The sequence below is a fragment of the Protopterus annectens genome, chromosome 6.part0 (assembly GCF_019279795.1).
Source record: "Protopterus annectens isolate FY-2018-M chromosome 6.part0, PAN1.0, whole genome shotgun sequence".
Lineage (NCBI taxonomy): Eukaryota > Metazoa > Chordata > Ceratodontiformes > Protopteridae > Protopterus > Protopterus annectens.
In genome coordinates, this window is record NC_056737.1 from 7,027,579 (window position 1) to 7,051,526 (window position 23,948).

General features: G+C 38.9%; 1 protein-coding gene across 2 annotated transcripts in view; it reads right to left on the bottom strand.

The window, feature by feature from the left end:
- Positions 1-23,948, bottom strand: part of EIF1AD (eukaryotic translation initiation factor 1A domain containing) — a 210,727-nt gene that overhangs the window by 133,791 nt on the left and 52,988 nt on the right. The window contains exons 1-3 of one of the 2 annotated variants that reach the window (XM_044073789.1): positions 18,500-18,606; positions 11,946-12,079; positions 11,722-11,830 (exon numbers count right to left, since the gene is read on the bottom strand). In XM_044073789.1, coding sequence (XP_043929724.1) covers positions 11,722-11,830; positions 11,946-12,032 — 196 coding nt within the window. In that variant the 5' untranslated portion in view covers positions 12,033-12,079; positions 18,500-18,606. Of the gene's footprint in view, positions 1-11,721; positions 11,831-11,945; positions 12,080-18,499; positions 18,607-23,948 lie in introns of those variants that run through there. The other variant, XM_044073788.1, reaches the window with a different exon arrangement.

A 23,948-nucleotide genomic window follows, 5' to 3' on the forward strand; every position in this document is an offset into this window, starting at 1 on the left:
ACCTCTTTATTCTACGAGATTTCCTTTATTCTGTAATACTATAACCTTCGTCAGTCCACTAAAGAATTAGTCACTTCTTAACCACATCTCAAAATTTCTAGCCCATTTTTAAAGTCCACTTTCATTTATCCCACTTACTAGTTATAACTTCTAGAGTACTTTCTATCTTTGCAAATAAGTCCTGAATATTTTCCACTACCCATTCCTAAAATTGCTCTTTTTTAACAGGTACGTAGGGAAGCAGTGTCTCATCTTTACTTCATTACTTTATATTTTTATCTTAGTAATTATTGGTGCATGGTCTGAAACAGTTACTGGATGTGCAAAGTTCAATTAAATGCACATGATCCTGTGAAATATAATTTGTCTAGACTAGCCCAGTTATTGTACCCTGGAGAATATGTAAATTCTCTTCAAGTTCCTACTACCGATTCAGGTCTTTCATATCAAATATTTTCATAAATTTCTTCAGAAATCTATCCAGCTCCGTCATATTTTCCCTTCTAGGCCCCCAGATACATCCTCATTAATGCAAATCAAATTCCAGTTCCCAACTTAAGTAATATTTCCTGCTGAAAGTGGATTTCTCCCTGAATTTAAGCTCCATAACAGTTTTAGGTGGGACAGAAAACCATACCAGCATAATCCTCATCCCTTGCCAGTAGCCCTTTACTACCACAGATCTGCCACTATCTTTGTTCCTGTTCCATCACTATTGGAGCTCCTCTAGCAATTCAGGTACTCCTCTTTCTTTGTCCCTGATATTCTGCTGAGTATCCATCCTGAAACTGTTTATCAAATTCACATGCTTGGTTCTTTCCAAATGTGTCTCCTGTAGTATTGCTATTTGCAATCTGCATTTCTCAATATAATTATGTTTTTCCTTTTTGTCTATGCCGGAGAGTCTATTCACATTCCAAGATAATATGGGAAGTGTTGCAATGCAGCAACAAGACCACTTTATGGAAAGTGATGCCATTACGATAAGTCATTATTCCCACCTATTATATATGACAGCTTTTCTAAATGTCTATTTCCAGCTTTCATGACACATGCACCCACTAATGCTTGGCAGGTTAATCCTTTATACATTTTTTTCTTATCAACACTGAAACCCATCCCACGTTTTGCAAGATGTTTTGTTTTAATGAAAACCATCAAACAAAACATGAAACACATCAGAACACTCCCACAACCTGTTAACTTAAAACAAACACAAAAATTATACTCATCTTCAAATAATGTAGTTTAATCCTAGGAACAACTGTCTGAAATCGACAGCTGCAAACCTCAGTTTTACGTTAAGATGCATGCTACTGCTTATGCTTCTACTTACACTAATTGAGGTCTGTATTTTATTTTAATCTTTATTTCCCTCCAGATGTGAAAAACAACTTGCAAGCATTAACCTTTAGCCTTGAAGAAACCAATGTTCTGGCTTTTTATTGACCTATTATCAGCTTGTCTCCGTGGAAATGCAAGAAAAAAAATGTAGTCCTAACTGCAAGCTAAAACAGTTATTGCTAAAAGGAAAACTATTATATTCAGTGTTCTCTTATTTACTTGTTTCCACTTAAATTTGTTTTTGGATTAAGCAAAGGATCTTAATCCAGACATTCACCTATAAAAGTAGAAGAAAACATACATACATGTATTATGATCCCTATACTTTTGCACCTCATCCTCCACCTCAACAACCCAAGATTACAGCCTATTAACTTAAACATGCTTTCATCTACCCTTTTTTCATTATAATGTCTCGTCTACCCTTTTTTCATTATAATGTCTACATTTCTTAATAAAAACAGAAAAGGATATCTAGTTACTTTAGCATCTTTACCACACATACAAGAGCACCTAAAAATTATTTTCACATATAAAATTGCATTTTTTACAGTAAAGTTTAATACAAATATAGTTAGAAAAAAAAAAGTTTTAATTGTAGATTACCCTTCTTCCTCTTCCCTCCCCTCTATGTGCCTCCAAACATTAAATTACAAAAACGGAGACAAATACATTTCAGTTTTCCACAAGTTTAACAAAGAGTCCACTCTTTCCACTTTTTCTTATACAGCTGTATTTCACAAATCCAAGGGAGCCTTACATTTATTCACTAGTTTCCATGTTACTGGTCTTCTTCCTGCTCATCTCCATCCCCCAACTCCAGATTCTGGGTCATTTCCAAGGTATTCACAATTTTTCTAGTCAACCCTTGTGCTTTTTTGTCTTGTAAGCATTTTCCTTTGCTGGTGAACCTTTTCCACTGTTCCAAAGTCTCTCTGCTTTTCCATTCTTCTGATAAATAGCACACAGAGTCCCCTCCTGCTTGATGGCTCACCTTTTGTTGGACAAACTTTTGTATTTCCACCTTACCCTGCTCTGCATAAAAACTGATTGTGATCCTCCTAGAAAAGATATTCTGAAGATGGCTGGATACTGCAGTTTGAATCTCACACCTGCCTCTTCACATTCCCCGATTGCTGAAATAAATGTCTTTCTCCTCTGCCTTGTGTACAATGAATAATCATTTTCCAAAACACTTTATGGACTCATAATATTCTGCCCTTTTGCCACAGTTTTGTCAGGATCAACTCCGCTGGTAGATTTGCATCTTTAATACAAGTCGTGTCTGCTTTCTCACTGCCATATTTGCAGCATACACATGGTGTGCCCTTTCAAATAACAATTCCTGCTGTGGAATACCAGTCCAGTTGACCTGCTCATTTATGCCTTAATAAAATGAATATAGTTGAAGTTCTTTCTAATTTCGCTGGTACAGCAGAAAATCTCAGATTTTCCCTACATGCTCTGTCCTTTAATTCTACCATTTTTTGAAACGTCTCTTCTTGAACAGTCTTGTACTCAGGCAGCTTTTTCTTCATTTTGACCTCTGACTTTTGCAGTTTTATCAGCTCATCTGAATACCTGTTTAAAGCCTCTTCCTTTTTTCCAGCCTTTTGAGTTGATATACTCCTTCAGTGTTTTGCTTATTTTAATAAACTCTGAGCACATTTGACTTGTTTTCTTCCTCTAGACTGCTGGAAGTAATGTCAGAGAGCTGGGGTTGAACTGTGTTTTTACTGAACAGCTGCAGGACTCTTCCCAGTTGGTGTTTTCTCTTCAATTTTTCAAGCAAATGTTCTTTCAGGCTCGCTTCGTTTCTTCCTTGCTGACATCCAGGCAATGTACATACTAGCTAGTGACTGAATTTACTAAAAGTGACAATTCATGTACCTTGTCTTTCAGGGTTTTTTCACACTGGAAGAGCTGAAGTTAAGTTGTTAATCAGTGTGCGGCCATCTTGCAAAGTCGACTTTGGATGATTCTTAAAATGTTTTATTTGATCCTTCAGCTGTAGAAGACAAGGGTATCGTGGGTGATTCAGGACCATGGACAAACATCATTGTAGAGGACAGTACAGATTTTCCCCTTTTCTGCACAGTTTTTTTTTGCTCCCCCCCCATAAAACTGGGCAATTATGTTTTTCCTGTACACAGATAATAAAACATACTGTTCTGCTTGGGGTGACCTTAGATCTATACTACCATTAGAAAGCTATACAGGACATTTTTCTTGACCAAACGAAGTGAGGCAAATAAGACTGAGACAGACTATGCACCACAGGTACCTAAAAGGGAAAAGGAAAGGGCTCCAGTTAGCCTGAAAACAGTTATCAGCTGAATAGTACTATGCTTGCAATATCAGTCCTGCTGTTGAAGAGATTAGACCTCTATCAGATTTTATATTCTGGGCATATCCTGTATTCACACAATATATATCCACTCATAATGGAACTGCACTATAGTAGTTTAGCAGCATACTGTAATAGCCATTTGAGCTTAACTAGTGGACTCTTGTCATAAGCTTTAACTCGGTCATATTTTCCAGCAGGTTTTTTTTTTTAATATAAAATACAAGAAACCTGGATATTCAGTTAACAACTACATCAAGGCTGTGCTTCCAAGTATTGAGGTAATGGAAAAGCTGCATGTTGTTTGTGCGTGTCATATCACAGTTTCCAGTTATTTTTTTCTGTACCAATACTTCAAATGCTGGAAAACATTTTAATGGAAAAATACAGTATTTTAGTTTATGTTAGGAAAATCAAACCCATTTACTGAAATTAAAATTATGAAATATGTACTCTAATCAGACTGAAAAAAATGGTTTGTGTGCTGGGAACCAAGATTAAAAAATCCCTGTAGCAGGGATGTTGCAAACTTCAAAACGAAAGCAACAATTTGAAAGCAAAAGCACAGACTTATGTCTTCCTCCTATTTCTGAGCTACAACAGTTTCTAAGCCATGCCAAACAGTTTCCTATCCACTGATTTTTTTGTGTCTTCATTGTACTTAGAAAAAATGCCACAAAAGTACAGTTTTGTACCTACCATAAATGTAGATGTTCGAGGATTCCATTGCTGCAGTCCAGTCTCAGTCTTTTCTTGCCCCAGATGTCAGAAGACCCTAAAAGACAAGGCCCAAAATACCTGCACCAAAACACGAACAATATATACAAAAATATAAGCATGTAAACTCACCTACACAACCACCCCTAAACACAGAGGGGAGGGGAGGGAGAGTTGACTGCAGCAATGGAATCAACATCTACATTTATGGTAGGTACAAAACTGTACGTTTTTTTCGTTTTCCATTGCTGCAGTCCTTACTATTGGGTAGAATCCCAAAGCAGAGGTAAGGGAGGCTGGCAAATCATAAAGAAGCAGGAGCTGACAACATGCCTTGCAAAACAGCTGTGGCAAAACCAGCCCTAGACTTAGAATAGATAGGAAGGTGATAATGCTTAGAGAAAGTATGCACTGAACCCAAGTAGCTGCTTCCAAAATATCCTTAGTTGCCACCCCCCGTAGAAGTGCTGTTGAAGTGGCAGTAGCCCTAGTGGAATGAGTCCTAATCCCAGCTGGAACTCCCTTGCCATGATGGGAATAACAAAATGCAAATGCAAAAAAAGCCCATCCTAGAAAAAGTTTTTTTTGACACACACAGGCTTGCCCTTAACTCAAAAAAAAAAAACAAACAACTGCTGAGACTGCCTAAAAAAAAAAATAGTCTGCTCTGCTGTATAACGAATTGCTCCTGTGTACATCTAAAGTAATAAAAATCTTTTCCCCTTTATTTTGGGGGTCTGCATAAAAAGTAGGCAAATGAATAGTTTGGTTTAAAGCCACACTAGAAACCACCTTAGGCATAAAGGAAGATTAGTATCGTAATGATACCCTATCCTTATGGAAAATCAAAAGGGCCTCGACTGCCATAAGGGCCTGCAACTCAGACACCCTTCTTGCAGAAGTAATAGCCAACAAAAAGCAGTCTTCCATGACAAATATTTCAATTCAGCAGTAGCAGGCTCAAAAAAAAGGTTGAGTAAGTTTTTCCAACACAAAATTGAGATCCCAAGCAGGAGTAGGAGCTGCTTGGGGGTCTTATATTCTTTTGCCTCTAAGAAACTGCTTGAACAAAGGATAAAACAATGGTGGGTCACAATCATAGTGAGCGGAGATTGCTGCAGCATGAATCTTAATGGAAGAGAAGGACAGACCCTTGTCCAGTAACTCAGTAAGATATTGAAGAGCCATACTCAAATTAGGCTCTCAGAAATCTCAAATTCTTTGCTTTACTCCAAAATAAAAATCTCTTCCATTTTCCTGCGTACACTTTCCTTGTACTAGGTCTTCTAGCCTCCATAATCACATTTAAAACTTGTTGAGGAAGTTGAGACCTGCTGTGTTTCAACACAGAATATGCCAGGCTGTCAGATGAAGAGAGCGAAGCTTGACATTGAGCAGATGACCGTCCTTCTGGGATAACAGATGTGGGAATCAAAGGTAAAGGCCATGGAGGCTTCTTACCAGACTCCGTAGTAGTGGGTACCAGTGTTGCCGAGGCCAATCTGGAGCTATCAAAATCATCCTTGGCCTGTCCTGTCTGACCTTTAACAGTACCTTTGGAAGAAGAGGCAGAGGTGGAAAGGCATACACATGAAGGTTTGTCCAACTGAAAGACAGAGCATCCACTTTCCAAGCTGTGTGATGAAACCCCTTTGTGCAAAACTGTGGCAGCTGGTGGTTTAGTGGAGAAGCGAACAGATCTATGTCTGGAGTTCCCATGACACTGTCAATTTCTGAAATACATGAAGATCCAGCACACCGTGGGGATCCATGATTTGTCTGCTTAACACATCTGCAGAAACCTTGCCTGAAGAGTTAGGTGCAAGCAGTCTCCCATAAAATCATTGCTTGCCTGCATAGAGGATAAGAATGTGTTCCCCTTGTTTGTTGATGTACCACATGACAGTTGTGTTGTCTGTTAGAATCAACACCTGCCCTGGAAGAAGTAACTCCTGGAAAGCCAGTAATGAACTGGACTGCTAACATCTCCTTCATGTTGATATGTAGATGCTGTAGTCTGGCAGGCCACTTGTCTTGTATCCACTTCCATTTAGATGAGCTCCCGCAATCCGAGGGCATCTGTCGTTAAAAGGCCGGGTCACAGAGAGTCCCTTGTTTAGGTGACATTCTGAGCCCACCACAAAAATTCTCTTTGAAGGCAAGGTATTATTTGAATGACAGTGTCTAAATCCTGGCAGTGCTGTGTCCATACATTTTGAGATACCATTGTAACTTCCTCATATGCAGTTTGGCATTGGGAAGCACCAGAATACAAGATGCCATGAACCCTAATGCTTGAAGGACTGTCTTTGCAGTCAGCATGGACTGATGAGATAGTTGATGGAAGTAAAGTGATAGACTCTTTTGTTTGTCCGGGGTTAAAAGGCCATCTGGGCTGCTGTATTCAGTCTCACACCCAGAAAGCACATGTCTTGAGAGGGTACTAGACTGGACTTTATTTCGTTCACAGAATACCCTAGGCATCTTAGCACTGCTATAACATATTCCAGATGCTGTAGAAGGTCTTCCTTTTTCTGAGCCAGAATCAGGCAGTCGCCTAAGATAAGGATAAATGAACCTTGTTGCCTGGTGAGTAAGCTATCACTGGAGCCAGAACCTTGTGAATACTCTGGGGCAGTAAATAATACAAAGGGCAATGCAAAGAGCTGATAATGAGAATCGCCAGCTTGAAGCGGCAGATACTTCCTGTAACTTAGCATGATATGCACATGAAGGTAAGCTTCCTTGAGATCTAAAGTTACCATCCAGTGATCTTTGCCCAGGGGTAAAAGCTGTTGTAACGTCAACATCTTGAACTTGGGAATGTCCAGATAAGTGTTGAGGAGAGATAAATCCAAAATCGGTCTCCACGTGTTCCCCTTCTTTGGTACTAGGAACATGAGAGAAAAAAATCTAGGCCCCTTTCTGATACAGGGACTGGCTGAATGGCCCCCCATTTGGAGTAACTGAGAAACTTGCTTGTGAGCCTTTTTTTTTTGTGGAGGAGGAACGTCTGGCATGCCTTTGAAAGGGGCATTGTATGGAAATAAAATCTGTAACCGTGGTGAATGATGTCCAACACCCATCTGTCTTGAGTAATTAAATCCCAATTTTTTTTGAAAAGAGACAGTCGTCCTCCCAAAGGAGCTGCCAGACGAATCTACTGGCAGCTGAAAGGCAGGTCATTGGGTCTGTTTACGAGAAGGACTGACCCTGCCCTCACCAGAAGTCTGAGCAGGTGAACCCCTGTTCTAGGCCTAAAAGAACCTTGAGCCCTGCCCTACCACGCCTAGACCTACCCTAGACTGGGAATCATAAGCAGGATATGTCCACCCCTTAGCAGGCCAATTTCTACTAAACTTCGGTGGCTGTACCTGCAAAAATCTTTAACAGTTTGCATAGACTTAGCTTTGTCCTCCATTTTCTTTAAAACTGCTTCCACAGGTGAACCAAACAACACATCAGACTGTAAAGGAGCATCCAAAATCCTTGTCTTAACATGCTTAGCCAAATTTTGATCCCTCAACCAGGCATGCCTGCGAAGAACAGAACTAGTGGCAGCCACCCTCGAGGAGGCCTGCACAGCATCAAAACCACATTGCAAAGAATGCTTGCCCACTTGTTCAGACACATAAACTAAATCCAGCAATCTTATACAATCAATACCTTCCGCCAAAGCATCCACCTTAGATTTCAATTGTGAAAGGAGATAATTTTGATATTTCAGCATGTGAAACTGACAATTCAACGCCTCATGGCTAGAGTGGAAGAAGTATACACTTTCTTACCCCACCTATCCAACAGGATTTTAACCACAGAGGCCTTAACCTTTAGGCCCCTGAGAAACAGTTTCTGGTAGGACTCTTAAACAAATACTTATGAGCTTCGGGCACCCTATAGTACCTATCAGGTTTAACAGGAGCAGGAGGCAAAGAATCAGGGGTCAGGGAAGCCTCTGCAAAAACATCTTCCACCACATTCAACACCGGAGGTATAGCTAAGGGCCTATGCTGGGGTAAAAACAGGAATTCCCTAAGCCTCTTCCTGGAATCAGAGTAATCCTGGCCTTCCCATTTAAAGTGCTCCCTCATGGAATGCAGAGTCTCTGAAAATGAAAAATCCTCAGGAGGAGAAGTCAAGGAGTGGCATCATCCACATCAGAATCAGAAAATGAGGATACTCCTGCAAATCTTCCGCAGAAGACTCAGAAGCCCCTGAACCCTGTTCAAAACTGTCAAACTCTGGTTCCACCCTAGGCCTCTTATCAGGAGGGCCCATAGAACCTCTAATCATAGTAATTAAATCTTCTGCCATTGTAAGCATATGTTTCTAGGTACAGAACCCAATGCTAGGAGAAGCCCTACTGAAGCTGAACTTGGCCTACCTCTAAAGAAGTTTTGGCAACAGAAGGAGAGGCTCTAACTACTTTGGGAAGAGAGGAAGAATAGTTACCTGAGAAGCCCCCAGCCTGGCCTGCCTCCTGAGAGGGTACATCCTGTAACAGTAAAGTTTCTGCCTGAGACTCCATAGAAACTCCCGCAAAACCTCTGGCTCCACTGAGCCTCCTAAAGAACCGACGTCCGGGACTGCGGTTCATCAACCCTAGAGCTGCTGTTTTTTTGTCCTTTCTTTCGAAGCGGGCGCCGGAGCATCCCCCAAACACTAATCTGGCACAGTCTAACCTCCTCTTAATAGTGCGTTTGTTAAACCTAGCACAAGAGCGGCAACCAACAACGCCGTGCTCAGGCCCTAAACAAGGTATACACAATGTATGGTAATCCCTATGAGGTATTTGTTTCCACAAGAAATACAGTTATTCACTTTTCTGACATCCGGTTAAATACTGAGGCAAGAAAAAAAAAAATGTTCCCAACGGGTACTTAGCCAACTCTGATTCGGCCAGAAACTCCGTTTGTCAAAAACCGTTTCGAAATATTTCAGAACGCCAACCTGCACTCGCAAAACTGCTTCTGCATCGGACCCATAAAAACGCGCAAAAAGACTGAGGATATGCGCGGCGTCAGATTATAGTACCTGACGACTCGATCGCCAGTCTAACGCGCCTGACCGACGCCAGCCTTATACTCTGGTATTCGGGCCGACTGGATGCGGACTATACCCAATAGTAAGGACTGCAGCAATGGAAAACGAAGAACATCACCAGTTTTACATCTGTTGATCCCTCTGCATACATACCATCCCAAAAAGGATGCATCCCTTATAAAAGGTTACACATTCTTTCACGGATCACACAAACTGCACACAAATCAAATTTATTATGATTATTTTTTTTAACACACATCCCTACTTCAGACATGCACACATTCATACCACTCATAAATCAAGCCTGATTACTTTAACTGTGGTGACAGCAATGGTTATGCATTTTAATACACAGGTGCCTATTCCCATAGCTACTTTCTGTGTACTTTTTGATGTCAAAATGTGATGAGGGTAAAATAAATACATGGGCACTTGAATATAAATTTAACCAGTTGCTCTCCAACACAGTCATGTCCATCCATGACAAGCCATATCAAATGATCATGTAACAGTGAACGAGTTAACTACCCCATGTTTTTACACACTGCCTGCTCCCCCAAACAAAAAAAATGTTACTTTCTGCATATAACCCTATAGGCCTGATCATGATGAAATTATGGCCCTACTAATCCAAGCCAGCCTGTTACTCCAAAATATGTACATAATTCTTCAAGTTATATTAATGAATGATCAACGGTTATGATAAAACTGCCATTTACTTTCACTGATCAGTAAAAGGCAGACCGTAATTGGGAAAAATGGCCATCTAGGATGTTTTTAACCAAATGATGGCAAACATGCAAAAAACATAACCAATAAACCAAAAGGCGTGCACAACTTGGCAATTTTCCAAAAAAAATTGGCAGCCAGCAAACTACTAGTAAGATGAATATTTTTTTTTAATAAAAGTACAAAAGTTAGAGTTCTTTCATCCGGCAGACAACAGACTTTCAGAACTAAACTTGAAATTATGTCAGTTCCTTTGCATGCTTTTCCTATGGTGTATTTTTAAAAAGGGGATACTATGTTGAAAAACTAACATTTCATAACTTGGTCTTTCTTTATGCTGTCGTACATAACCCTTCAAACCAAACAAATCACATCTAAGCAGACATTCGTTCAATCAAGTCTGGATATCAGAGAGAGAGAGGAATAATAACATTCAATAACTGGTTATGATTATGATCACTGGATGCAAAAATCCCTTTTCAAGGGTGACCTTGGAGCATTGTCTGGTTAAGTGAATCGCTCAGATTCACACAGTAGAGAAATGCAAGTGGAATGAATCAAACCCTGAGGCTTGGATACAGGAAACAGTTTATTAAAAGCTTAAAGCATTAATACGCTGTCTTGTGAGTCTCAGGGAGTGATGCATCCAAAATGCTTCACTACATCCCTCAATTACAATATAAAATTAAACTTTGCATACATGCAGCATGTTGTTTGTAATCTCTTGTGCAGCTGTAAAGAACACCATATCAGATCCACCCAATGATTAAACTGAAGAGGAAATAACATGCATGTTTTACTATATAAAAAACTTTTATACATTTATATACAATACTTACATACATAAATGCATTATACAGACAAACTTACTGGAGCTGTACGTACTCAGACTTTCTTTAAAGTCGACAGCTGTTTTGTCAACAAAACAAAATGGTTTTCAACTGTGCAAGATCACAATATTATTGTGGTTGGGGAAAATGCCCTTTCCCCAGTATTGTGCAATCTTAGAGTTAGAATATACATTTAGCAAGGGATGTTGGGATGTCCCCAGTTGCAAAAAAGTTTTATTGCTGCATGCTCAGAGAGAATTTCTCATGGCATACAAACTTCAGGGTAATTTTTTTGTTGGTTTATTTTCAATATTTCTGCGACAGCATTAGCGACATTGACATTTGGATGCCGCATCTATTTTAAGTGCGCCCATATATAACTACATTACACAAGCACACATCTACCCATTTTGTTTCTTAGGGCTCCACCCCCGGTCACAAATGTACTAGTAGCTCTAAAAATATGACCCATAATCTGAGTTACTAGAATCACATTCCAGATAACTGGCCCTTAAAAGAACAGGGGGTAAGCACAACATCAGATAAAATGAGTTAAAATTATTCTAAATGTCTTTCCTTAGATACCAAACATGCACACTTCATAAAGTACAATAAAACCAACAATGCAATAAACAATAAATAAATAAATAAATAAATAAATAAATAAAAGGAATGACATTACAAGATGTCTACTCCAAGATCCACTGTTACCTCTTTTGATCCAGATGTTTTTACGAAACTTGGTGGGCATGCTCACCAAGAACTTTTCCCCTTTAGCAGTTATGACTTCATGCAGATTATTTCCAGGACTACCAAGTACCTGTAGTTGAGGGGAAAACAATGAATAACTGCAGCAAAAAAACAGCTACTATAGTTGATGAACACTGGAGAAATGGTGCTTTTAAATTTTAACTTGTGTGTTTGGACACACTTACTCTGACTATCTGCTGCTGCCCAGAAGGTACCATGTAGTCTTCCATCACCTCCTTGACCACATGTTTTCTCTTTGTAGCTTGAGACATTTTTATTCAGTTGTCAAGATCCTGCTGTCACTTAGATGTATAATAATCTGCAAAGACAAAAGTCAGTAGAAGAATATGACTACAAATCAAATAAGCCAAAGTACTCTGAATGCTTAACAAGTCCATGCCCCTCCAAAGTCACACTTCTGCTTTCCTTTTTCATTAGCATTAATTTAATATTCTGTTTATGATGCAAAACAAAGTATGCTGTCCAACAGCTATTTCAAACAAAACATTTTTAAAATACAAGTTATGTTTGACAATGGCCCAGATTTTCAGAGTGTTCGACAACATTTTCAAGTATTAATAACAGGCAGCCAACACAGATGCCAAACACTTACATTTTTGTCTTGACATAGTTAAGATTTCGCACCCAGCATTATACATGTTAAATAGTACATATGTTTTTAAAATCATGACAGATCCTTACATGCCATCCGTCTCTTCCTTAGTGATGGTCACTACATCCCGGACAACTAAAAAAGTGTGTTAGGAAATTAGTTTACAAACTATTGTACTGCAAGTGTGCTTTGCCTGAAATGCACCACTAGCTTGCACTTACCTGCCAGTGATGGTCCTCCTTATTTTGTGCTTCAAAAGTAATGGCCATGCAATTTTTTTTTTCATGTTATGCAAAAAGGTGTCACTACATCCTAGTCCCCAAATGAAATTTTGGTTACTACATCTAGCAAATGCAGTGAGGTAGAGTTGTAGTTACTATGGTCTAAAAAGGAACATGTTCTGAATGGTTAGTCTTTCTTCTCAAAAATCCATTTATCATGTATTCTCATGGGCAGTCAGCCGGTGAACTACCACAAAGCTCCACTTATATATATATATATTTATATATATATATATATATATATATATATATATATATATATATACACACACACACACACACAAGTAAAGAGTACAAACCTCTTACGGAAGCCTGTCCATTTTACTTCTGCATAAGAAAATTCACTCTTTCAGCTCCAAACAAGTATGGCAAGTAAGTAAACATAAATGACAGCAAACTATACATATGGATGCAGTGTACAAAATGCATAACACTTGGAAGAAAATGGTGATAATGCAGTGGGTAGTCTGAGCCAGCTTTGTGGCATTCAAAGATAAAGTCCTGATACAGCATAAGTGATTACAGTTCAATTAATGGCTCAGGTGCCTGTAGCAGCTTGCCAGGGAGGATGGCAGCAATGGGTGGTTGAGTAGAAATTTAAATCCTAAATCTCCCACCCTGGGGAGGGGAGGTGGCTTGGCTCACCACATAGAGTGCCAAGTGTTACTGAATGAAGCCTTCTCTCCCCATCATCAGATGCCGGATGGGGAATGGAGAGCTGAGTTAACTGCTGGGCGGAAACAAATTGGCTGTAGTGCTAGCAACCAACCTGGGAAAGTCGGGCTCTCATGGCTCCCTAACAAATGACCTAAATGAGTGTTAGTAATAGCGGCCTATCGGGGGGGGGGCACACAACAGGCACTCTGATGTACGCTGTTATCTTAACTATTCCTGTACATCCAAAACACCAATTTAACCACAAACATTTTAAATTGCTTAGAGACAGCAAAATATATATTAGTACCAAGCAGACATGTGCCTGAGGTTATGCCATGCTTTGTAGACCACAACTTTGCACAATTAATCAGAAGGCCATCTGGCCAAATCTTACAGAAGACAACTCTATCTGCCAGAACTCGTCATCAGTAATACACCAAGTAGACTAACAAATGGCAGTGCAATTGCGTATTAGTGGCCAGTCTTATCACACTGAGCAGGTCAGATAAAAATGAAACCACTGCATTTTTCACTCATCTTTAGAGAGATTGGTCTTCACAAGACAGAGACTAAATGCTCACTCTTGAGCTGTGAGCAAGTTTCGTCCCGGATGTGAGAGAGTGGAGGACCCAAACACAATACCTTTCAGACATCTTTACAGATCATCTCAACTATCATCTACCATCTCCAGAAGCATCCACAAGATTTAAAAGCTCCTTAAACATGAGGACAAAGCATACATGCTATGCTATGGCAACATGCTGTCTCACTGTATGAACTCTGCTTCAGCTTTAGAGTCTAGGGTTCAATCCTGACCTCTGATCATTGTCTGAAGTTTGCATGTTGTTCCAGTGTCTGTGCGAGTCTCAGAGAGGGAAAGTTATTAGAACTGGAAGAGGCCAAGAAGACATTTGGAGTGCAGGCTATAGAGATCTCCTTCCCTAACAGGGATTTATAGAGTAGCTAGGGGAATCCTAAGTGAAAGACATGCACTGGTTGAGTTTTTAGTTGCGTGTAGAACAGATACTTCTCTTAAAAAAAAGGATAATTAGAAAGGTATGCAAAAAACTGCATGCTAGCTATAGGAATGAGAGGATATCAGAAAAAACTGGGAAGAGGGATCAGATAAAAACCACACACAATGGGATGACATGTACGGCTCCTAAATTTGAAACAAAGTTTAGAAGATTTAGTATTTTTGCTTGGAAGTGTTTGAATAGGTACTTTTATAAGCCAAGCAGACTCCAAAGAAAATTTCTCAGCTAGACGACAAATGTTGGAGGTGTAACAGGAATGAGAGCTTGCATTATAAGTATTCTAATAAATTGGTAGAGTTGTTGGGGCAATTTGTGTTTTATTTTCCATTTAAGTGGCTTGCCATACCTGCTGGAGATGCCACTGATTTGTGGAAAAAAGGGGTACCTCAGACTAAAAATTTCCTACAGAGAGTGGTCCGTCAGGAATACTGGGCAAACAAGTGTAACTAAGGAAATTAGGTTTTTGAGCTGGGATAGAGGCCTTGTTAAGTTTAACTATGGTGGCTGTAAAAAAACTACTAGAAAAAAATGGAAGAAAAAAGGAGTATAAATCAACAATTCTTGTAGCAGTAAATATTGTAACAGAGATAAAATAACAGGAAATGGCTGTTTAGAAAAGGGTAGAGTCAATTACATAGTAAAAATGGAAACTGTGGGAACAATACACACTGAAAAGTGTTTTGGAGGAGGAATGAGATTTAAGAGAAGGCAGGAATTGAAAAATGTAATGTTGGATTGCTTATATGGTATAGAGGAATATATATGATGCTTAATGTTTATAAATATAAACTTAACAATTTGATTACTTTTATATTAACTGTACGTCTGCCTTGTCACAGTGCTGTTTGTGGGCGATACATATAACTAACACACCTTACCTCTACCAACTCAGTCTGCCAGCTACTGATCCATTAGCTGGTATATGTCACCAGTTTTGCTGGTACAGCTTTCATTCATGCCATCTAAAGTGGTAGTGCTTACAGTCAGCTAGTGCTAGTACAAGAATGCAGCTTCGGCTCTAAGCATTTTTGCTTGCTGCAACTCCAGAAGTTGCCATGTGGTTTTTTTAAATTATCATCACATTACATAGACAATCATGCATTTCTATAAATGAAAACAAACCATAGGCATACCATTTTAGTTGCAAACATTATACACCACAATGTTGACATAATTGTACTTGAAAACATTATACATAACTTATAATCTATCCAGTCATTGTCAAACATTACATAGTTCCTGCCTTCTTTTAAACCTTGCTCCTCCTCTGCATGTACTGTTCCCACAATTCCCATTTTTTCCTATGCAATTTGTTCCTACCTTACCTTTTTTTAAAGATCCCAATTCCAGTTGTTTTTGTCTGTTCCTACATTCACTACTTATAGTAAAGTTGGTTTAGACTTTGATTTCCATTTCTAGTAATTTCTTTTTGGCAGCCACCATAATTAGACTCAGCAAGGCCTATGTCTAGGCAATTCCAATTCTGTATCATAGCTCAAAAATTAATTTCCGTAGTTGCACTAGTTGGTTCACCCAGTATCTCTGACACAGCAGTCTGCAGGGAATCTTAAAAAAAGTCTGCCAATTCATTACAGGCCCAGAAAATATGTTCCCAGTTCCCAGTTTCTTCCCCATTACACACGCCTCCAACATTTGCCAACTATCGGAGGAAAAATTTTTGGAGTCTTTTTCGGGTATAAAAACACCTACGTAAAACACTTCCAAACAAAGATTCTAAACCTTCTAGACTTTGTTGCATAGTTGGGAGGCATGCATATATTCCTTCATTGTTTCTTTGACTTGCTTATCCAATCTCTTCTTAATCCTTTCTAACCTCCTCGAATTCATTCTTATAGTTATCATGCAATATTTCGTATATGCTCTACTAATTATTCCTTTAACAGCAGCTTCTGTTCTAGACTCTACCGGTGCTGGTCTTTCGCTTAGGATGCCCCTATTTTTTTCTCTTTGACTATACTGCTACATCAATCTTTGATAGGGAAGCCAATCTCTATCCTGCAGTCCAAATCAATTCTTGGAATCTTCCCATTCTATTACCTTTCCCTCTCTAATTATAGGTTCCCAATACAGTGCTTATTTTACCAGTTTTCTCCAATAAATTCCATCCTCCTCTTGCCTATTGTCTGTATCCCTAACTGCAGTCATCCCTATCGGTAGGATCGCCTTTCTCCATTCCCATGTTGGGTTAGTTCTTAGAATACTTTCTACTACTTTATAAATATAATATTCTGCATGGTTACTGTTATTCTCCTTAAGGATCTGTATCAAAAATCCCAGTCTCTCCTTGTTTGAGCCCCCCCCCCCATTTCATCACCATCCCTTTCCACTTTGAATTATAGGTTCCTATATAGGAGCCTTAATACCCAGACAGCCATTTACTCAAAAAAGTGTGCTCAAATCTCAAAATTGCTTACAAACATCATCCAAATACATAAACCTTTTTAAAGCATCACTGCCATAAAATCTGGGCAACTGCATTACCTACTCTGATCATTTTAAACGCTTTTATCCAAAATTTACACAATATTTGTGATAATATATTCTCTCCCTCTCAGCCAGAGTCACCATTTTAAAGACTCTCAGTTCACTCTCCCTTTGCCACATATACCTTATAACAACTTCCTAAAGAAATCCAATTTGTCTTTTACGTTACACAAAAATCACACACCAAATAAGGACACTGGACACCAATATATTTGCATGTTTTTAAAAACAAATAAAAAATGGTAACACTCTTGCCAATATTTGCTTAAATTTAACTACAATCCAGACAACTGAATTTACATCCTAACCAGTCTGCAACAGAAGACAGTTTAGATCCTTCAAACTACAGACAGACAGACCTACAGCCTTCACTAAAACAAACAATTAAGCTATATGCCTTGGGTTTGGTTAGCCATTTAAAAGTAATGTACCTACTATCTGCCATTTAAAAGTAATGTACCTACTATCTTATCACCTTTTCTAACAGAACTCACAAAATCTCAAACTTCTGACTAAGCAATTACTATGGACTGATCTCTCATGAAAACAAACTACGTATCTTGGGCTGGCAGTTGATACCTCAAAAACCTGATGGGGTTCATTATGCTTTTCTCTTTGCCATTATGCATAAATTCGATTTCCCAAATTCCTTTATTAATTCTATCAAAAATCTGTATGCAAATCCATCTGCTCAAATATCCGATTGTCTGCTCCCATTTATATTAAAAATGTATTATACCAAAGATGCTTTACTTTGCTTTAGATATTCAGTTTCAGTGCCGAATCATATTTTAATGCTTTCAGTCTCCTTTCCAAATACAGGGCGAATCAGTTTGCTTAACAGCTTTTGCCAACAATGTTAGCACCGACTTTGAAAACCTCACTTTAAACATTCCAAAAGTTTATGTAGTTGTATATACTCATTTTCGGTTTACTAAAACTTACCTATTATATTTCCTCTTCCCAATTTCCTAATTTTAAACCCTTTGGATCTAACAGTTAAACCCAAGTTACAACACACAGTGTTTCCAGTTATTCTATGTGAAATCAAGGACTGATGAGAATTATGCAAAATGTCCCATAGTTTGCATCATACTTTTGCTGTGTTCCTCATAAAATGTGTGGTTTTCCAGCAAACTGTTGAGGACTGCAGTCAGTAAATGACATATAATTGCAGTTTTAGGATTTGCAGTTTCAGGATTTCAAATCTTTCAAAAAACATATGCTAATGCAAAATCATATTTCTAAATATACAAGAACAATATTTAGAACGTCCCGAATTTGGGGTTTTGTACCAATTATTTTTTTGGCTTTGACATTGGCTCTTGAGCTAAGCGGTAGAGAAGTTCTCCATGCTATGAAAGTTCATTTCATCCATACAAAAAGAAATCCAGTAACATACAAGGATAAGACAGGTATGCCATTTGAAACTGGAACTTAACTTCTGATGAGCAAGAAAAGAATATTCTTGACAAAAGCATCTTGCCATCCATTTACACTTCCTTCTTGGAAAAAAAATGCACAACATTTTCTGTACTATTTATTTACTTGAACATGAAAAGGTTAATTTCATCATTCAACACTTAATCAAGGTAGAAGGAGGACAATAATGTACGAATATATAAAAATGAAAGTTATGTACTCACCATAACAATACATCTGTGTTGTCTTGCTTCCATCCTTCCCCACTGTGTTGGTCTCTGACCCAACTTCAGCCACTTACAAGCTTTGGATCAGGCTCCTCCCCTTACTCATAATCCCTTTATATAGAACGAGCTATCTCAGATTGAGACTGCCTGCAAGAAGGGAAAAAGGAAAAGGAATACAAAAGGTAAAGAAAACCAGAGGACAAACGCATATAACAATGAAAATGCAACCTGAAGGAATCCAGGCCAAATCAGCCAGAGCCATCTATGTATAATCCTGTGAAATACTCTAATACTTATGGAAGGGGAAAAAGGGAGGGTGGGTAATTTAGGAAAGATGGAAAGAGACAACACAGCTCTATCCTTATGGTGAGTACAGAACATTCAAATCTGATGACTTTTCTGCCTGTTCCTCAAAATATGGGACAAAGTCCCCAGTGACTTAACATTTGGGTGGCTCCTAGGATGGATATTTTGGAGCCCAGCTGAACTAAAGAAAGCTCTTGATCTGGACTGAATATTCAGTTTATAAAAAAGTGTGAACCTTGGCTCAGGTAGCAGCAGCATAGACATCAAATGCCACTCCAGAAAAGAGGATTAAAGATGAAGTCAAAGACCTAGTGGAATGAGCCTTTGGAATTGTAGGTAAAGAAACCTCTTTGATAGTAGACAATTTGCACAGAGATAGCCAATGGGATTGAGAGAGTGACTTTGGATATTCCTTTTCCCCAACTTGGTAGACGAGAAGGAAAAACAAATGATCATTTTTTCAAGGGTTTCACCTGATGCAAGTAAAATGCAACACACTGTGAACATCCAGCAAATGTAAAGTATATTCACCCTTACTTGAAAATTTTGGGAAGAACACAAGACTTATGGACAGACTGACAAATGATTCAGAAGACACCTTTGGAAGAAAAGGATTGGTTTTAAGATTCACACTGTACTTGTGGAAAAAAACAGGTAGGGAGCTTTTGAAGATAAGGCATGAAAGTTCAGAAGCTCTACTGGCAAAAGTAACCACAATCAAGAGTAAGACTTTTTTCCATAATGAAAACTTAAGGTCAACTTTGGCAGCAGGTTCAAAAGGATAGGCAGTAAAAGCTTGCAGCAAAATAGTAATATCCCAGGGAGGAACTGGATCTCTAAGCAGAGGGCATAGCAGAAAGTTCTTGTGAGAAAGAGATTGGTAGGAATCATACACCTTTAGCAGCTCTTACACAATGTGAAAACACAATATGGCTGCCAACTGTACCTTGACAGTGGAATAGCTGGCTATGTTTTGAAAAAGATGGACAAAAATCCAAAATTGCCAGAAGGGTGGCAGAAAAAAAAAAACAAAACAAAAAACAAAGAGTCAACACTATTTTCAATTGCCCATAAAGCAAATCTTTTCCATTTGTTTTTGTAAACTTTACGTGTAGGTTTCTTGGAAGATGTTAGGATATGAGCAAGTGAGGAAGGAAACCTGAACAGTCTAACCATCACAGGAATTGGAAAAAACATGTGATCAACTTAAAAGGACAGAATGTTCTGGTGAGGCGACCCGATGGGTGACAGATATGGATCTGACCCCAGGACCCACGAAGGGTGTAGTAGATGTGGCCAGATTAAGGGAAAAACACACTTGTTAAAGCCATTAGGGGGCTAGAGGGATAACTATAATCTTTGCCAATGCTTTCTGTAGAAATTTATGGATCAAAGGTGTTGGAAGAAAAAGCATAAAAGGAATCTCTGGAGGGCCAATTGTGGTCAGAGCATCTCTCTGTGACCCCCACAGGAGAGATCAGAGTGAAGAACTTGCTGCAATTTCTTTGCATCTTCCCACAACACCAACTGCAGCAAGGTCAGCCTCAATGGCAGAAGATTTGCTCTGTGACTACTAGACAGAGAACACTCATGAGTGAGAATGACAAACTTGCACAACCTGCCCAATAGAACACTGGATTTCCCTAGAATATGCATTGCTATTAGAAAGGAATGAAAAGCCATCACCTTTTATGACACTCTCATGGCCCCTTAATATAACTGGGAAGATCTGGGTTCTTCCTGTTTGTTAATGTAGCAAACAACTGCCATGTTGTTGTCTGGACAGATATCACATCCAAGGTGAGAGAGTCCTGACAGACCTGCAATGATACAAGAACTGCTCTCATCTCCAATACACCGATGTGTAGACTCGTCTCTGATTGGACCTCGTACTTTGAACGGTCTTTCCCCATGTAAAGCCACCCCCAACCCAAGTGGGAAGAGAGTCAGTGGTCACCATGGCTTGTGGAGAGGGCAGAATGAACAGATGCTCTTGCCATTAATGTGGTGATTCCAGCCACCACTGTATGCATCTTGTAAATCTTCTTCATTAGGTATACAAAAAGACATGGACTATTTTCTAAATGACCACTGAACTGCCAGCCAGAGTCCACTGAAGCACCTGCATATAACATCTTGCCAAGGGAACTAGTGTGATGGAAGCTGCTATGGAAACCAGGAGACAAATTATTCTTGCTGCCGGCTTCTGATCGGACAAAGCAGCTAGAGCTTGTTGAAGTGAAATTATTCTCGTTTGGGGAAGCTTTGCTATTTGAGGATTTAAGCCAACAGTGCCCAATGAACTCCAAGGACTGAATTGAATGAAGCTTGGATTTTTGTAGGTTCACTGTGATCCCCAGGTCTGCACATAAATAGAATAAGCAGTCTCTGGTGTGCATGAGTAGATCCATTGTAGGAGCAGTAATGAGCCAAATAAGGGAACACTAGGAACCCCTAGAGTCAGAAATGAGCGGCTACTACTGCCATTCATTTTGTTAATACCTGGGTTAGTGGCGAGACCAAAGGGCAGAGCTCTGAACTAAAAATAACTGGCACCCAGCCAGAAGCAAAATGACTGGTGCTCAGCCAGAAGCAAAATGACTGGCATACTTTCTGGAGCATCTGTCCATTTTTGTGTAATACGCATCCTGAAGCTTTATTGAGCACAGTCAGTCATTTTTTTCTTAGCAAAGGAAGAGACTGTGCTGTGACTATCCAGAATTTGGGCTTTTCTACAAATTTGTAGAAGTGATTTAGGTCTAAAATTGGTCTTGGGTCCCAGTTTTTCTTTGGCAGCAAAAAGAACCTTGAGAAAATTCCAGATACTCTCTGGTCTGGTGGGACCTCTTGCATGATTCTGTTGTTTAAGAGCTTTTCTATTTCTGAAGTGGCAGCTTTCCTTTGAAGAGGTGGTATTTCAGGAAGTATTTTTGAGGCTGTTAGGGAAAGAGTGAAAAAGGAATGAAGTAGCCTCTGGTGATGATCCTCTGCACCCATTTGTCTTGAGTGATGAATGTCGAGGTTGTCGGATACAGGGATAAACACCCCTTGACTGCCTACAGAGTGCGGCAGTAGGGCAACAGTTCATGAGTGCTGGAAAGACTTTAGAGAATGGTCCCCTGTAGCCTTGATTTTGTGGACCACCTCTGCCCCTAGGACAACATCCATTAAAAAAAAAAAGTTACCCCCACACTACAGAGGGTTCCGTCTCCAGAAGAAGTGTCAGGTAGATAGCGCTGTGATTTGCAAAACCACATTCTCTTACCTCCTTTTTGGTTGGAGAATGTAATCTCTATGTCAAAACTTTTTTAAACTCAAAACGAACCACAGATAAAAAACAGTCCTGTTGCACAAATCCAAAACCACACTATGACAGTATATTTAGCGCTTTCTTCCACTTTTTATTTTGTGAACCTCTTCAGAAAAAAAAAAAAACACACATTGCCCTACCCAAGCTTCCTTTTTATACCTTATTTCTAATTAAATACAGGAAATTACATCAAATTGGTTCTAGTGAAAATGAAAATTAAAAAGAATACATATGTATTTCCTAACGGTGTAAAATATATTACTTTAAATATATGAAAAATGTTATGTACAAAAAAATAAAATATATACATATAAAAAATATTTTAAATTTAGTTTCATTTAATCCAGGTGCATTGTCTGCACCTAGGAAAAAAGGTTTGGGCAAGAAATTATTATAACTGCAACAGTGAATATGTTGTATATATTGCTACATGTATGTCCTGCGAAAGTTACTACAATGGAAAAACTGTAAGAAGTTTAAAACGCAGGATATATGAGCACAATTTGGCCATCAAAAAGAAAGACAAAACAAATTCTCTAGCTAGACATGCAATTGTTTGTTCAGATTTTAAAAATTTTGTATTTTTTTGTGTTGGAGAAAATGGACAAAGTGTTGTTTGATGGTGATCTCAACAACACAGAGTGTAAGGAAGCATTTTGGCAGCTATATCTAGGTACAGACAATACACCTGGATTAAATGAAACTATAAATTTAAAATACAGATGATTTTTTATATGTATATATTTTATTTTTTTTGTACATAACATTTTTCATATATTTAAAGTAATGTATTTTACGTTAGGAAATACATATGTATTTATTCTTTTTAATTTTCATTTTCACTAGAACCAATTTGATGTCATTTCCTGTATTTAATTAGAAATAAGGTATAAAAAGGAAGTTTGGGTAGGGCAATGTGTTTTTTTCTGAAGAAGTTCACAAAATAAAAAGTGGATGAAAGCGCTAAATATACTGTCCTAGTGTGGTTTTGGATTTGTGCAACAGGAGTGGTTTTTATACTCTATGTCAGATACTTTCTCACTTCTGGAGATGATCTCTTATTTTGTAAATGAAAAGTGTTGATCCATTCTAAGGGGCATTTACGAAGGACAGCTCAAAATGTTCCGCAAGGTTACACAGCCACATCCAAGCACATTTCCTGATGGCTATGCCCATGTCAGCTGATCTAGACACCCTCAATAGCACTGGAAATAAGGCACATAGAAACATTACACAAAGGCTGGAGGGTAGCCAACTGTTAATCAGTGGATTTCTGTTGAACTGTTGACAAGGTTCCTGGGAGAGATTTGAAGGTATTCTTAGTCAAACCTTTCTAGAAATATATAAAATGTGCTAAGTCAATGCTCTCACTGAAAAAGTAGGACGAGGCACAAATAGGTTTCTATAATCTGTCCAAAATATAACAATTCTTGTTTCATGGGTGGACAGAGGAACTCTCTTCCTCGAATACCTTTTTAGTGGCTGAAGCCACCACCAACCAAACTCTTGCTCCAATGTGGACAGTCTTTAGGAGCAACAAAGAACTTGTTAGGCTTTTTGGGGACAAATTCAGCTATGTCCAGCTCCTTCCACACCCACATAGAGATCAGGTCTACCATCTCATCGGCAGAACAACTACCCAAAATATAGACACACCAGAACCAAAAGCCTCAAGGCCGACTCCTCTGGGAGAATGCACTTGGGAAGAACATCCCCCTTTCGGTCTCAGACATTTGAGGATGGCACATTTGAGAAATTCTCAATGGGGGATCTGGGGGAAACATCTTCAGTCAGTGTCGGCGGTAGGGGATTCTGCAGGGAATTCCAATG